Genomic DNA, 16,943 nt, shown 5'->3' with positions numbered 1-16,943 from the left:
AATTTTTATTTGGTAAGCTTGCGATACGCTAGAAGAATTATTAGTAGAAAATTACTGAATCTTAGTGCAGAATGTTATTTTCTTCCCGCTCCTTTATGACAGGTTACTGACAAAATTTTTCTTTCATCGACCTCTGATTAAAAGTGGAAAAAAAAAAGAAAAGAAAACCATACATACACAATGAAACTTTATTGCTGTAAATCTTTCTCTTTGTGGCCCTCTGGGTAAACATCAATTAATTTTAGCTTTCCACATTTCATATTAGAGTTCGTTATTGAATGTTTCTTTTGCGGCCATATTTCGATTACAACCTACACTTAGTTAAGTTTAAAAATTGACAGATAAATCTATTTAATGTTTCATGCAGAAATATCTATCAATAAACCTTAATAGTAAGAAATATAAAGAAAAACGCTGATCACTTTAAGATGGTAATTTTGAAAATTAATTCTGTTTTGTTTCGGGAAAAACTTAATTTCTAATTGTAAAACCTGTCACCCTGATTCGTCAAATGTTTAAAATAAAGCTAATATAGACATCATCGAGACGTAATTCGACTATCTCCTTATAAATTAATATTTTGATGTAAGCGCTACAGATGGCAGTGTGCAGCTCAGGTGGGCTTTCGATAGCGAACAGTTTTAATTCAGGTAATTTAACTTGTATATTGTTCAATGTATTGAGTGCAGGAGAGAACAGTTTGATGCGTCAAAATGTTTAAAATAGAGCTAATATAGACATCACCAATACGTAATTCGACTACTTCCCTATAAATTCATATTTCGATGCAAGGGCTGCAGATGGCAGTGCGCAGTCCACGTAGGCTTTCGATAGAAAACAGTTTTAATTCAGGTAATTTAACGTGTATATTGTTCAATTTATTGAGTACAGGTGAGAACAGTTTGATTCGTCAAAATGTTTAAAATAGAGCTGATGTAGACATCACCTAGACGCAATTCGACTACTTCCCTATAAATTAATATTTGATGTAAGTGCTACAGATGGCAGTGCGTAGCTCACGTAGGCTAGAACAGTTTTAATTCAGGTAATTTAACTTTTATATTGTTCAATGTATTGAGTACAAGTTAAAAAAAAAAAGAAAAACTACATAACTTGAGAAAAACGGTGAAATTTGTTTTTATATCACTGATCGCAATGGGACTCGCCGTCCTCAAGGTGGCATTTTATATTCGATAACAACCATACTGTCCTAAATGTACGTTTCACGAGCGATCGAATGAACATATTGAAACCTTCAGGTTTAAATTGACTCGCACAACAAATACTTCGACTGAAAGTTCAAATCGAGTTATGAGTTTTTTCTATTGATTCCAGGCGATATTTACATCAGGTCATGGGACGCTTTGATATTTGTGAATATATATCGCTTTTACTGCTGTTGCCAGTAATTTTCCACTATGAATTTTCTTATTAAGGGAGATGCTGATTTTAGCTTGTACATGTACTTTAAACTAATAACTATTTATAAAATCGTTGCTCTTTGGAATTTTTTCGAACGTGCACGATGTTCAATCAACGTATTTCGGAGATGTTCGAATCCTTCCTATCAAGAGTATTCTAGTTCATTCTACGCGAAGACGGTAAGACTTGTAGAAAGTGGAACTCCATTAAAATTCCCAATGACACTAAATCTATCTACGCGGTCTTTTACCGCGTCGACGTCGTAGGTATGATTATTGAGTTATTCAACCGTTTTTATAGCCTTTATTTTGTCTGTCTGTTCTGTTCTGACGGAGCCTCATCTCATAATTTAGCTCTATTTCGTTAAATAACATTTCCCGAACTAAAATAGATCGACAATCAGTGAAAAGCTCTTATTTGTTCGCGCAATACAGGTTGTGAAACGAGAGGGAGCTCAGATTTATCGTTCGCTTAAAACTTGTTTAAGCTGCATTCTGTGAACACGAAAAGACAAAGCCGGCACCAATATGTCCCCTTAAGTTAGGGGGTCCAATTGCTGTAGGGTCTGTTTGATACAGTTCACTGTTTCCAACGCTTAACTTGATTCAGAGCAGAATCTACGGAAGAGCTGGCATAAGTGTTACTTTCGCGAGATCATGAGTACCTCACCTCACCGAATATTCAACGCACATGTAAACTTACACCTCATGCAAATTCACAGCAGTGAAGAATCAGCTTTTGCAAATGACTTTTGGAAGTATTAATTGCACCGCAATTGATTGGGAGTCTTCTTTGGCTAGTATGCGTGAGCGCATGAGCCGGGTGCCTTAACATGACGTGTTATGGAGAAAAAGCAATTACATTTTTGACCATTTTCTGTCTCGATCAGATTTACATTTAAACGAGTTCGTGAGACTAACGCCCCTTCTACGCCGCACCGATGAAGCTTTACGAAAACTTTAACATCAGAGATCCACACATTTTCGGCGGGATAATCCATTCTATATTCTACGCATGCCTAAGGATGTATTAAAGCCAATTTGATCGTTTTAGTGAGAACAGAAACATTTTGTCCACTCTCAGATGTTGAGGGAAGCTTTTGTTGCGTTTCAAAGTGAAAAAGCTATTATAAAAATTATGTCTTATAACGTGAACAGGGTCTAAATTAATAGTAGTCTCACTGGCTATTTACGGCGTTAGATTGAGGTCGGCGCAGATACACGAATTGTGCCTATTCGTTGCCATTGTCACCCAATATTTTTCAAGCGGGCGAGTATAACGCAGGAGCGTTTCTATGTTAATATACACCACAGTTTCTTAATTATTAGACATTACTGAAAAAGAAATTTAATTGAAATTTAATTTAAGAAATTTAATTGAGCGTCAATAAATTTTAATTTTAGTCGAATTTTATACACGCACTTTAAGGTAATACAACTTCACATAACGAACTGATGCATTAACAGACAGCTGTAAAGCAAAGCCAAAGATTGAAACTTGTAAAAAACATTGCTAAGTTGGTTTTTCTGCAGAGGGTCATTCATAAAATTTACTCACAATAACCAGTGCTGATAAATGATGAAGGGGATGAATTTTATGCAGCACTTTTTATTTCACTGTAAAAACATCTTTTAACCGCTGCGCTAACCGAATGACAGTACGTGTTTTGAAACGAAATAGGTCCATTTCCTTCCCTTCTTACGTCTCAAACTAAGAGTCTCTAACTCCCCAGTTTGTTAATTTGTTTCCGTGCTTTCAACTCGATCAGCAGGCATTTATTTCTGTTTGACTTTGATACAGTGAAGACAAAACACCATTACCCGACCCCTTTATAGAATTTTGTTTATTTTCTCTAGTCCATTGCTGTCAGCAATTGTGTTTTCCTTGGTATCTCTGTATCCTTTCATCAAACAAAACTCATGCTGAACTTCTTAAATTTGTTACGATACCATTATTTCCAACATTTTCCTTTCCGACAGCGATGCTCAAAAATCCAAACAATTATACCTTTATTGAGTCGCTGTTGTGTGGCCGCAAAACCGCTTTAAATTAAGAGAAATTTTAACAGTTTGTTATGGTTAAAAAATTAAAGAACGTGAGGAAGGTTAGAAAAATTCTAAACGAGACCAGAGATACGCGAGGATGCAGATAGACATAAACTTGACAATAGACGAGCTCAAAAAATAATTTCTTTTAGGATGTGCCAACTTTGATATTGTTTCTCTGAAGCGGCCTTTTAGTCAAGATGTCACTCTCTGAGATAACCTATCATTAACTTGTTTGAGACGGAAATAAATGCGACTGAATAACGCATTGACGCACACCATGAGTATTTCTGTACACGGTACGAAACATATCATCGTGATAAAAGTAAACTAACACGTAAGTTGGGGGGAAGTCTTCAAGAGATTTAACACGCTCGATAAAACTCTTTATTTAAGCTGATGGAGGCTACACAATACCTGTTCAATAAGAGAGAAAACACACACAAAAAATAATTTTGTATGACGCTCATTCAATTGAAAATCCTTTACCTTGTTTTTGTTAAGATAATTTGAGCTCGACACACGATAACCGAAAAAATCGGAAATATTTCCTCGCCATCAATGATTTTGCACCTCTCTTCATTTTTATTTAAAAGCATTGGAAAAAGGAAATTGCAAGAAATCATTCTTGTTGACAACTCCCACTCCCTCCACCCGCCTGCCCATAGCCCCTACCTTCAACTTTGTCTTGATGAGTGGCATGGCGAAGGGGGGAGGGGGGGATGGCGAAGGGGGGGAGGGGGGGTGGGAGCTCCCACTGGCGCCCTCATTGACTTTTACTGCTCAGGATATTTCTTAGCTTGTTTCCATGACTGAGAAAAGAGTACAAAAGACCCTACAGAGGTATTAGACTCTAGTATAAGTATAAGTATAAGTTTGAAAGACGGGCATGTTAAAAATGTTCTATCAGCCGCGGAGGCGTCAATCATCTTTTTCGTTTAAGCCACAAAATTGGTATTTTATCGAATGAATCATTGAATACATAATTTGGACATATATGATAGAAGCTGTTTTGCGTAAGGATAATTAAAAAGCTCGGTAGAGATTTCTTAATCCTGGAGATATTATCGTTTTGAGTTAAGAGGTAAGCTTACCGAGATTGAAAGCTATCTGGCTAAGGGGAAGGTTAGATTTTTCTGATTTGAGAACACTCTTAAATAGCTCGACTGATATCCTTCTAAGCTTTGCAGAGACATGTAATGAGGAAAACTGAGATCTAAGTTAGTTTCCCTTTTCATTTATTAGCCATAAGTTATCAAAATATCTGTACGATATATTTTAATCGGTTTCACGCCTCAATCTTAAAATGTCAAGTGGCAAGTTTTCTTTAAAAATCTGCTAGTCATCTCTTCATATCCCAAAGTTTTCTTTCTGAAAATGTGTTGCCATTATTCAATGATATTATTACTGTAGGCTATGCCAATGAAATCAATGATTGTCACTAAAGTCATAGGCGTTTTGGGCGTTTGGTACTTGAGCGACGGCTCTTATTTCTCGGAGTCAACATATCACTTTTTCCGTCACAACAGCCATTAATGAAATGGAGCTAAACCTTGCAGTAATTGAAAATTATTTGTATTGTACATCTTAGTTTTGAAATTTAATTTACTTTTGTCACGGACATCATCAAATGAATTTCTGTAAGAGCAGTGCGCACCTGCTATTAAACTTATATGAAAGAAGCTAATGAACTGTAAGGCGCGCTAAAGAAAGGTAATGTTGCGGCAAACGAACATCAAGGCTCGATGAAATACCAAGAAAATCGTGACCGGAGAAAAATGCCAACCAAATCCAGGGAATATATTACAGGGACATAACTTTAATCAATCTCGTAAAATATCAGTCCCTATACGCCGGTGGCTTGAAATCACACTTTATAAATTAACTTTGTATGCACTCCGAACATGAACAGGCGATTAATGAAAGCGGGCGAGAAAAACTATTTAAAGGAATCAAATGGCACAAAGGCCAACTGTAACGCAAATGTCACGCAAGTTCGAAAGTCACGCATTTACAGGTAATATCAATAATATTTTTCGTCTGCGAAAAGAATTTTTTTTTCCACGTTGTGCAGACGCTTTCGTGTTAAGCGTGGTTACCCACACGTCGGGAAATTAATGAACATCATTATCTTTGCTATTTTTAAGAACCAATTTGTTGTTTTGTCGCATGATTTATCTGCACAGCGTTTCCTTGACGCTATTAATTCCTCTTCGCGAGAGAAGAGTTATTTTTTACAGCCACTGGTCCTGTCGTCTTCTCAATTTGGCCTGTACAAACCGTGCCATTCAATAAAATGCGGGGTTATAACTTATGGAAGTCACGTTCTGCTGCGTTCCTTTTCAGAAAAGGTGACACCAGCTTTCGTTACACTTCCTGCTGATTTGCATGGTTTTGCGGTACACTTCAATGCTCTGCGGGTGTCGCTGACGAAGATATTTTGGCGTCAGTCTTCTGTCAATATGTGAGACTTAAGTTTTGTCAGTAAACTCTAATAATTTTGACACCTAATTCAGTTGTCTGGTATACTCGGAATCGCTCATTTCTCTTGAGAAATTGTGGAGAAACTCAACATATTATTCTGTGTGACAATAGTCGAATCTACATTATTTCAAGGTGTTACACAGGTAAGACTTAAAGTAAGTATTATTTTCGATCTCTTGAAATAACTCTCTTTAATCTTTTCTCTCGTGTTTTTTTGATATTTTAAAGGGGAGTGCACAGTAAGGGTATTATCGACATTCTTCGCTTTTCTTAAATTCGTGGAATAAAAACAACTCAAGTTTTCTGGAGCATAAACTCGTGCTTATTTCATCTGGTAGCCGGCACTTTATTTTGTTACTAAATTCGAACTTTTCATTCAATCATGGTCCGCGGTGTTTTATCAAACCAATTCAGAATTAGAAGGCCAGTTGTACGATAAACCATTTCAAACGCAAATTAACTGCCGGATTTTGGTGTCTCTACAACAAACCATCTACATCAATGATATTTTGCATTTGCATACAGTTATAAATAATGAATTGTGGCCTCGTGCCCCGCGGGAAAACAGAAAGAATATGCCTCGTCAGCTGATGCAAAAAACTCCTGCTTCTTTCTTGTTCTGCGAAAAGTTTTAATTAACTGATATATTCACGATGTTATTCTCAAGAGCACTGGACGTAAAACAGCAGCTCATAATTGCAATCGATCTCTGCTGCTGTTCAAGAGCGACTTTTCATCTGGATTATGATCACGTATGCGAGAATCATGGCGCCACAATTCATAAAATCAGTCAATGCATTTGGAGTTTTTAGAAATCGCGTCTCGTGCGTAGTCCAAAACTTAGGTACAATTTGTTACCACTTCAAGTGAATATCGAGGGTTCTCAGAAATTAAAAAATTTCGTCTTTGTATTCAATAAGTTGGAAAGGAACCCACACAATTTAAACTGGTATGAAAAATTCATAAAATTCGCTATAAGTGTTTGAGAAAAGCAAATTCTAACAATCTAGGATTCAATGAAACCCTTCAAATAATTAAAATTTATCAAACAAGCAAAAACGTTCCTCTAAAAGACAATATCTGTGATTTGTTTCATCGTAACAGTTGCTTAAAATCACCTCCCTGTATTCTTTTGGATGTTTCTCACTCATTAACAAGATTTGACACTCAGTGACCTACTATAAAGTCGGCTAGACTCAAAGGAGACAAGCGGAAGACTTAGGGTTTAATATTGCTTGTTGGACTTCGCATCGAAAGAATTGGGTTCGAGTCCATGTCTGTTCTGTGTGTTGGGTTCTTTGTCGTTGCATTAAACTCTCACTATGCCTATCTCCATCCAGGAATATAAACGAAAATAGAAAGAAATAATCTCTCCGAGACCTAAACATAATGCACCAGCGTGGTAAACTACCGTCTCAGCCAGCTATGGGTTAAATACTTTAAACTGATGTCTTTAAAACAAACTTTGAAACCAAAATGACTTTAATACCAACTGAAATACAACTTAAAATTCCAAATTCTGTGGTATTCAAAATTAGTTTCTAGTGTTTTTATAGATTCTCGTCGCGTCCCTTTGCAAATTGATACTCGGGCTAAATCCACTTGGAGTTTATTTCGAACTACATTCTGAGACAGACTTCGAATCGCACATGCGAAATTTTGTGGAAGGCCCATTGAAATTACAACAGAAATCAAGTTGTCGCTCTTTCTAAACAATGCATAAGTTTCCCACTTTCCCTTTTTTTTTAACTGTTCATCGAATGATGAGATTATTTTTGTTCATGTATTTTCACAAGCACAATGTTGCTTCCGAGACAACTGCACCCGTATGAAATCGTTTGGCAACATATAGATTGGAATCACAATAACCACATTGAATCTGATGACAGTGCACTTTGAAACAACCATTATGATTTCTAGCACCCAATATTTTCGGCGGGACTTATCAGTCTTGATAAGTCACTTGAATGATATATTTTTCCTATAGAAATGACATCTATGAATGCTTGATCAATTTGAATCTTTACGGCGCGCAACAGCTTCATCTCGTGTGGTGCAAGCTGTGGCTTTAAGAGGCTAGAGGTTATTCATTTCCTTGATCACAGCATGAATGCAAAGAGCTCTTCACTAATACAAAGACCTTCAAAGGCAACTTTGGAACTGATGTAACCTCCAGGCAAGTTTTCGTTTAGATCTGCAAGTAGTACATGAAGAAAAGGTTTTTCTTCTCAAATCTTCAGCCCAGCTTATGAGGTAAATTCGTTATTTTAACTTTACGAACATTTAAGCACCTTCTTTGAAGTGAACACGAATATTTTTTAATTATTTAGTAATGCCTATCACCAAGAACAACACAGTTAGATTCGACTTTCACGTTAAAAAACAAGGAACCATTTTTGAAAACTTCCTACAGGGTTTCGCGGATTCACAGATGATTTGTCCAATCAGAGAGAGAAATGTCGTGTGAACATTTTGGGGTTGCTTAGTAGCCTAGATGTTGCCAAGTAACGTGTTCGATCAGATTACTGAGTGAATATTTAGTGTCCGTAGTTCTGTTGACCGTCCTTTTCAGCTGACATTACCAATTAGGTGGAAATCATCATTGATCAAGACACTCCGGAAAAAAAAGATATTTGTTGTGAAAAACAGGAAAGCTTCCCTGGGATAAGGAAATCACTTTGGCAGAACACAAATTTGACAAACTTGCAACTGTTTCTCAATTGCAATAAATGTTTTCCATCTGCCCAGAAGTCGCCACCAATCAAATGCAAATAGACAGTATTTATTCACTATTTCCTGAGTGATCTATCCATTAATTAAATTGAAAATACGAACCTTTTGCGCCAAAAATATAACTATGTTTGTATGGCCTGAGTCTGACATTATAAATCACCTTCTACACCAGTTTCAATTTTCAAAGGATCCATTTTTCTCGGTGCGTCAAAGCTGTCCACAGTGGATCAGATAAATCGAACGTCGCAAATTTCTTTCAATTAGTTGGCATATGCTGCTAGGATTAGGAATAACAATCAGGTTCACAAGCTTTCATTATTCAAGGCTACGATAGTTGTGTAAGTTGATTTTTAATTTTGTCTGATTACAGTATTTTTTGGCAGCAAGGAGGGAATAATAATGGAAAATATCAGGAAGAAGAGATAATTTGATCCATCCTCATATCATGGTTGTCTTTCTATAGTTTGCCCTGCAGTTCGTTTTTATGAGTGAATAAATTCGTCAAAGAAAGATTTTTCCCGCCGGCAAATCACTCTCGAATAATCTTAATAACTTGCAATCTACTACAAAGTAGGCGCGTACGCTTTAGGATCTCTATGATGTATTAAAAATCTTGCAAAGCGACTCGTGTCGAATGTGTACACAGCGCTTATCACTTTTCAAGTTCGAACGCGCTGATTTGCATTTATGGACGCTTTAAACCTTCAAATAGGGATTGAGACGTCCTGGAAAAATGTAACTTCAAAGAAGGATTCTGATCTCGCGGTGAGGGAAAAACGAGGTCAATCTCAGATATTTTTTTGGGTAAATCAATTTTCTTCGGTTTTCTATGATATCAATCACCTGAAGTAAAGTGGATGTGGCCGGATAAGCGCGTCGATTTCATATACATTTCAACTTGACAAGCCGGTTACTAATATCAAACAGCTCAAATTTATTTCGCTGGGTCAGGTGCAATATTAAAAATACAGAAAGTCAGGGATTGTTTCATATTCTGTCCGAGATATTTTTTCAGCAAGTGACTATTCTTGGCCCTTAAGTATTTTGCAAATTTTGAATTTTTATTTCCCCCACAACAAGGCCACTTGAGATTTGTAGCCTAAAAATTTTGTATCTAGGCTGTCAAGCAACATGATGGTTTAGAACTGATCATAGAGGGTCTTCTGTTAGCCAAGAAAATTTAGTTCAAAATTAACTTTACGAGTCGTTCGAGGTTGTCGCTATGAAAAGCTGCGAAATTTGTATTTTTTTTAAAATATAAGAGTTCATACTTTCTCAGTTTTCCTTGTGAGCACCTACATTTTTTTTTTTTTTTTTTTTTACTAATGTCTTTCCAGTGTTTTATCTATATTTTGTCTCAGTAGACGTAATTATCCGTAAGACCCCACTTAATCCTGTAATGAAAAAAAATCATCACCCGCTTAGAATATCAGTATGGTTTCATACTAGAGTCGCTATATTTTCTAGCGGGATCACATCTTGAAAAATAGCTGTTATTGATTATATTAAACCTGTGTCTCTTTAGAAAGTCTTGAGCTGCACCTTTGTTTGTTGTCTCATTGAAAGTTTTGCTTATTAGTTTCATCACGATTTTGAAATCAAAGTTTCTTGTGGGTCTGTAATGTATTGATTATTATTTTCGACAAACGGGGGATAAATTGTTTGGTGTAAATTAATGGATTTCCTAACCGTTTTATTAAAACAGGTTCAAAAATTGAAAAGATCACTGGTGGGGTTAGATTTATTGTTTGGCGGTGATGAACCTCAGAAGTTACATGTATTGATTATATTATTTTTGCTCGATTTGAGGGAAATAAGAAAATCCACAAACAGCTGCTGAACCGCCTTGAAGACGATCTCATAGTCTAACCTTTCCTGCGTTTGACTTGTAATAATTCCATGTTATCCGCAAGCTTGAGGGCAGACATTTCGTCAAAGGTTAGGAATTTAAGCCTAGTTTTACTCAAGAACTCAGGAATATGCGGGCGCTCTTTGAAGTTGTACCCTAACGAGCGACGCGGTTTCCCGAAACATTCTACGCATGCTATGCAATTTCCTTTCATCCGGCGGGCTTCGATGTTTTAAATTTGACGCTTTTTATCGATTCTACGCCTGCAACTTGTTAGACAATTGTTAGCATTGCGTGCTTGTGTCCACCCACCCGGCTACACTCTCTCATCGAGTTGTCCAGCATTGACTTGTTCACAATTCCCTTCACAAAGAAGAGCGATTAACTATCTCAGTGTATTGTAGAAATTATATGAAATGCAGACCTGGATGGACGTCATCATTCATAAATGCTTTTTAATGGCTTGGTTCAGACAATACTGCAATTCAATGAAAACTTTAAAAGTCGTGAGGTCTCTTGTAAATGAAAGAACAATGACGAATGAACAGCAGAATGAAAAAGTCAGCATCGTATACACCGACTCTATCGACAGAGATTTTTTCGACTTGTGATCAACTATCCCGACAATCAGAGAAAATGGCGAAAAGTGAGTTTCATAACATCATTACTGTTATAAACAACTTAATCCTGTTTGTAGTAATTTATTGTTTTCAATTCAAGAAATTCTCTGGTCTGATATAAGACAACTTTTATTTTCGGGAGCAAATGTCGTGCAGCACAGTGTACAAAACGTTCGCTATCCGCACCTGAGGGTCATTTGGGCAAAAAATTACCAAGATCTTCCTCTAAGATGCTACAGCGGGAATTTTCAATAAAAACTGATTCTTTCGGGTACTGCTGTTACAATAGAACGCTAGAAAAAGATACCAACGTGGTCATTTCACTCAGTACGCTCATCCAGAACAGAATATTGAAACTCATCAGAAAAGAAAGTTATCGATCAACCAGATTTATACATCCCATTCTATTTTCAGCAAAGCTAATTAGTTAAAGTCGTTCCTACTTATTTTGACACTCGTTTTTAAATATTGTTTACTGGCCAGAAATCGCGACAATCCACATTTGGCGCGGAGCTCGTTAGTAAAAGTGAACAGAAAAAGTGGTTCGAACACAACCTAGGAACTGAATAGACGAAGATAGCGGCTTTTGAAAATGTTTTGCTACTCGCGGCATCTAAATACCTGTCAAACGTGGGTCAACTGTCACAGCAGTGAACATAGATTTAGATTGGACCACTCTAGAAACGGTTATTTTCTTTCAATTAGTTGGCAGTCAATACTCGTCTTTTGTTGGAAGCTTTTGTGTACTCCTCCCTAACCCTGTTTATCCCGAGGCATTACAATCACCCAAGGGATTTCTGTTGCTATTCCGTCGGATGGGTCTGTTATTTTACCAGCGTTCAAAACACTTTGTCCAGATTTGGGCTTTTTGTTTACATAGACCATTACAATAAACAGTCAGAGATTAAACCGAGCCGCTCAATCGATCAGAAAAAATGCTATTGTGAAGTCCATCCAGCCATAAAGCGCGGATTTTTGTGCCAGTTTGCTACCGATACCGACAAAATGTCAGAGAAAATGTCTTGAAGTGCATTTGATGACAAAAGAACGACATTAGTGAAAACTGCTTTTCAAACCTTTGTCGGAAGCTCCGTTGGAGCAGCTGGTACAAGAAAATCCGAATAATCAGCTTTAAGTGAACGTGATTGTTATCCAGTAATCACAAAGAGAAATTTGCATAGAACCTGTACATGTTCTATTGTGTCAATAAACAGTCAGGAATAGACTTAGACGCGCTCTTCTCTGAAATTCAGTGCCTTCAGGTATGTTTCTTGTCCATTTTACACTAACATCGCTTGGCTTGTTTTGGTTTACCATTTGTGAGGATTTATTTGCTGTGATACCAAATTCTGGAGCTCTTATTTTGGTTGTTTGTCTTAGATTGTAACGACTGTTAACTATAAACACGAAGTAATGGGCATTGAACGCTGCTAAAAAGTCTCCGATTTCTCATTGCTAAGCCGGTGTGAAAATATTTTTTTCCACGAACTGGCTTTCATTGCGATGAGCATAAACGGTGAATTTGTAAAGTACCTGTATACCATTAAAAGGATAAATTTCTTTTGATTCCCTACTCAATTGACAGTCATACAACACCGGTTGGACAAAGGCTAGGTTTGAAATTCCTTGGGGTGAAATGAAAGTGAACACAAATAGTTTGTTTTTCGAAACTCGTCATTTCTAAACAAAACTGCAAAATTGAGGTAGTGCACATTGTGTCCATAATTACGTTTTCCTGCTATAGTTTCGTTGCATTTCGAGGAATATTGGCATCTAGTCTTGAAATTGCCGTTTGAAGAGGCCCAATTTGTAAATGTATTTTTCCGACGCCTCTGTATCACGGTTGGAGGTCTTTGCAGCGGGAAAGGTGTAACTCTATACTCAAAAACCACTTTACAGTGTTGTTTCCAACCTCCAGCTTCATGTCTGGTTTTCATGTTCGTTCATTTGGACAAAAATTCGAAAACGATTGGAGGGAGGTGTAAATCTCACGTAGAAATTTCACGCAAATTCTCTATTGACTAATGCATGATCATTTCAAATCTTAGTTTGTTAGGGCAAAGGCAGGAAAAGCACTTAACTTCTGAAAGGAAGCACGCATCCCATTTCCTCTGACGTGCAGCGGAACATTACAGAGGAAACTGGCCTCTGCGTGTTTTTCAACTGAGTTGGAATCTTATTTAAAGGGGAACACGTCTTAAAGAATATTAAGTTGTGCGGTTCGCCTTGGGTGCATGATTCGATTACTTTGGGTCTTTCTCAGCAAAGTATGTCTTACATTGCCAGTGAGTCAGCGTAGTGCTATACATCAACTAATGTTACGTTCCATGCTTATCATCTAGATCTAAGTCGTGGAATGTGATGAAGACTTTTTGAAACCCAACCAGGCAGAGAGGTATTTTTCACTTCAGAAACGATGACGGATAAGAGAAATTCGTAGATCCCTCCTGGGAGCATTTATCAAAACATCAACGGATTAGTGAAGTCAGCGTTGAAACATTCCAGAAAAATTTGCAGCAGCTGATTTTTTACCTGTCAAGACATTAAAAAGCGCGGTGACTTCGTGAACTGCTTAAAAACTTCAAGACGCATCCTGAGAGCATCGTGGAGAAATCTTAAAATAGAAATGGGAGACACAGATAACATGACAATGTCATCACCGAATCACACAGAGACTCATCAGCGATCTATTCTAGACACTCCTGAGGGTAAAGCACAGCTTTCTATTTACGTTCTCACATTTCTGCTGGGTTCTTTTGGGAATGTCCTCGTATTACTGGTGGTTCGAAGTAAAAAACATCGAACCGTCAACGATCTCTTCATTGTCAATCTGGCCATCTCGGACCTTTTGATGATTGGATTCCTACCAGTTTACTCGGCGAAAATTCTGGTACAATTCCACCACAGTACGGCATTCTGCAAGAGTGTTTTTCCCATAGCTACAATGACGTTTTTTGTAAGTATATTCACACTGACATCCATGGCAATCCATCGCTGCTATGTCATCACAAACCCGTTTAAGCCCGAAATGCGAAAATGGAAGATCATGGCTTGGTTGGTTGGCGTGTGGGTTGCGTCCTTTATAGCTGTTCTTCCTCTCGTGCTGGCCATAGAGGGAGGATTACCTGGAACAGCTGATTGCCCCGAATCTTGGCATTCCGATGCGCTCAGAAAAGCTTACACAGCGTGCTTGTTCGTGCTGCAGTATTCTCTTCCTTTGGCCGTCATCACTGCAGCGTATATACGGATAGCAGTGGATCTGCTCAAATCAAGCACAGAGAGATTTGGACCAGGGAAAAGTCTCAATAATAATCGGCGTGATGGCAATGCACTGTCGCGTCTCGCATGCAAAGAAGATATCCAGGTATTAAAAACCGTAGCTGTGATCGTGTTAGTGTTTGCAATTTGTTTGTTACCTCTTCAGCTCAGGTGGATGATGTTAGACTTTGGTGGGGAAACCCAAAGGCGCATTGCCGGTCAAGTGTTTGTAAAATTCGACGTCCTCCTCTCAATATTTCATAGCTGCCTTAATCCTCTGGTTTATGGGACCCTTACGAGGCGCTTCAGAAGAGGCTATATCAGATACTTGATATGCCTGTGTCCTTGTTTCAAAGATCGTGTACCCAATGGAACTGCGAGCACTACGGGGTATCATTATCAGGACTGTAGCTCACCTACCAACCAGAAAGGTTCAGCTTTGGATCACGCTGAAAGGACACCTCTTGGACGAGAAAGCCCTGAACACGAAACGAAGAGCACTGAAGTGTAACCTGCTTCTTTCATATCCAATCAGAATATGAAACTACAAGTGCGGGGCTGGAAAACCTTCTGCTCGAGGGAGCATTTCTGAAGTCAACCTGTTTGAAAAGGCTTACCAGGGGAGCACTGAACAGAGACTTGCTGTAGTAACAAACTGGCTCATAACGACTTCTAGCATAGATGGCCTTCCTTGTACTACAGTTACATCTCTCGAACAGTTTACTGCGATTATTGCAATAGTAAGTAAAATGAGCTTACAAATAGAGAAAAGCATGCTTTTGTCTCGCAGCAACATTCACACGGAAGAAGATACCTCAGGCTAAATTATCTTTCTTTTATTGCTCAGCGCTGATCTTAATAGTGATTCAATTCTTTATTTTAGAAGAACTACGTTTTTTCGGTTTAAAAATACACAGAAATTTGCATGTGACGGAATCACGATTTCATCGAAAAAAGTTTTTACATGCGTATCTTAGATGTCTTTAATTTTTTTTTCTTTTATTTCACCATGCTTTGAAAAGGCTATATAACTTAGGAGTAAAATTATTCGCATCTTGTACTGTTTTCATTTGTTTTTCATCGTGTTTCATGATAGTTTATTCTTCAAATCTTTGACAATATTTGTCTGCCAACTAAGGAGAGAATTCTGAACATTTTACCGTGGAACACCTCTAAAGCTTATAAGTAAGTAACTTGGAAACTTTTTTATGAGTGATATATGCTCAAGTTATTGCCAATAACATGGAATAGACGTGTTTGATTATAATTAGAGAGAACTAATATTTTTATCATGAAGGAGTAATTTAGTCTTAATTTGATACCCTATCTACACCTATACTGGTCAGCGAGAAGAACAAAGGTCACCTTATGCAGAAAACAAGAGCACTTTCCTTTACAACTCGCTGACACTGCAGTTTTATATTTTAGTGTGTAAAATGGCATTTACCTTCATTGAAAAATTATATTTTAAAACTGAGTTTGCTTATGAGCAAACAGTCGGATTAGCCGCGACATTTTGTAATAAATTTCTTGTATACACGGTATGTACAAGTGTTTTATTGAATTATTTGCGTTATGTTGACACCACTGATAAAAAAGAAAGTATTGAGCATACATTTATCTAAATTTATCGGTATGATGGCTTAATCTGATTTAAGAATTAACCAAAGGTTAGGTTTCTTTAACTTTCTAATGCTCCACTTAGATTGGTTGACTATTATTCCAGCATTGTAAGCTAACCACTTGTGGTTTGTGGTTTTTTCATGCAATCAGTCTGGTTCGCGCTTAAATTGTCATCACATTTTCTATAAATTCGAGGTTATAAGTATTTTCATCTGGGGGCGAAGAGCTATGGCATGGGAACGTTTTACCTTCGTACAAGCCATTGCAAACCCGCATTGTCCTGCTCGGAGCCTTTTCATGAATCGTTTGGCTACCAAAACACCGCAAGAAGATTGAAATTGCTCACTTTTGAAATCATGCAACACTTAAAATTAAAAAAAATCCCTACTCTTTTTACACACTGTTATAAATAAAAAAAAAATGCCTCTAAATACAAAACAAACTGACATCCGCTTGCTTCTTTTATTCCCGTCCCTGTCGTTCTTAATGACCTGTAGGTTTTGAAAGACTGCTGCAGTTGATATTTGGTTTCTGGCAATTTACATTTGATCGCCAAGAGACATTTAAAATTGTCATTTCCCACAGGTCGACTTAGCTCTACCGCCGTTAAGACGAGTGCTGATATCTTACATACTGTACAGGTTTGTATTTCCGGTATTTCGTGATCCGTCATTGACGATTCGATATTATGGACAAATTGATTAATTACTGGGCTAATTAACGAGCGAAACTTCGAGAACAAGATGTTTCGTTTTGTTGCTGCTCTTAATCGATAGCGTGTGGAACACATATCGACACGCACTAAATTAAATCAAATTTACATTGGAAACTTTAAAAATTGTCAGGTATTTCATTGATATATAAAATGTTTTTACAACGTTCATTACAAATTCTATGAGGGAAAACACT

At 37.4% G+C, this 16,943-nt stretch overlaps 1 protein-coding gene across 16 annotated transcripts; it reads left to right on the top strand.

Annotated features, from left to right (window-relative positions):
- Positions 1-570: 570 nt before the first annotated feature.
- LOC113684097 (neuropeptide FF receptor 1) lies at positions 571-15,955 on the top strand. Of its 16 annotated transcripts, none has more exons than XM_089195941.1 (3): positions 595-650; positions 13,202-13,420; positions 13,496-15,955. In XM_089195941.1, the coding sequence occupies exon 3, from the start codon at positions 13,780-13,782 to the stop codon at positions 14,920-14,922; it is 1,143 nt and encodes a 380-aa protein (XP_089052067.1). In that variant the 5' UTR covers positions 595-650; positions 13,202-13,420; positions 13,496-13,779; the 3' UTR covers positions 14,923-15,955. The 16 variants fall into 16 exon arrangements, 14 of the variants coding, with proteins under 14 accessions (XP_089052061.1, XP_089052067.1, XP_089052063.1 ...); XM_089195942.1 differs by lacking the exons at positions 595-650; positions 13,202-13,420 and adding exons at positions 5,127-5,180; positions 5,814-6,094; XM_089195933.1 differs by lacking the exon at positions 595-650 and adding exons at positions 5,139-5,180; positions 5,814-6,094 and having other exon boundaries at positions 13,202-15,955.
- Positions 15,956-16,943: the final 988 nt, after the last annotated feature.

This window comes from Pocillopora damicornis, chromosome 2 (assembly GCF_964200805.1).
Source record: "Pocillopora damicornis chromosome 2, jaPocDami1.2, whole genome shotgun sequence".
Lineage (NCBI taxonomy): Eukaryota > Metazoa > Cnidaria > Anthozoa > Scleractinia > Pocilloporidae > Pocillopora > Pocillopora damicornis.
Note: the sequence above shows the minus strand (reverse complement) of the source record. Positions and strands in the feature narration are given on the sequence as shown.

Bases quoted from the DNA above. Each gene is read 5' to 3' on its own strand.
- LOC113684097 (XM_089195935.1), top strand. From the start codon at position 13,780: ATGGGAGACACAGATAACATGACAATGTCATCACCGAATCACACAGAG.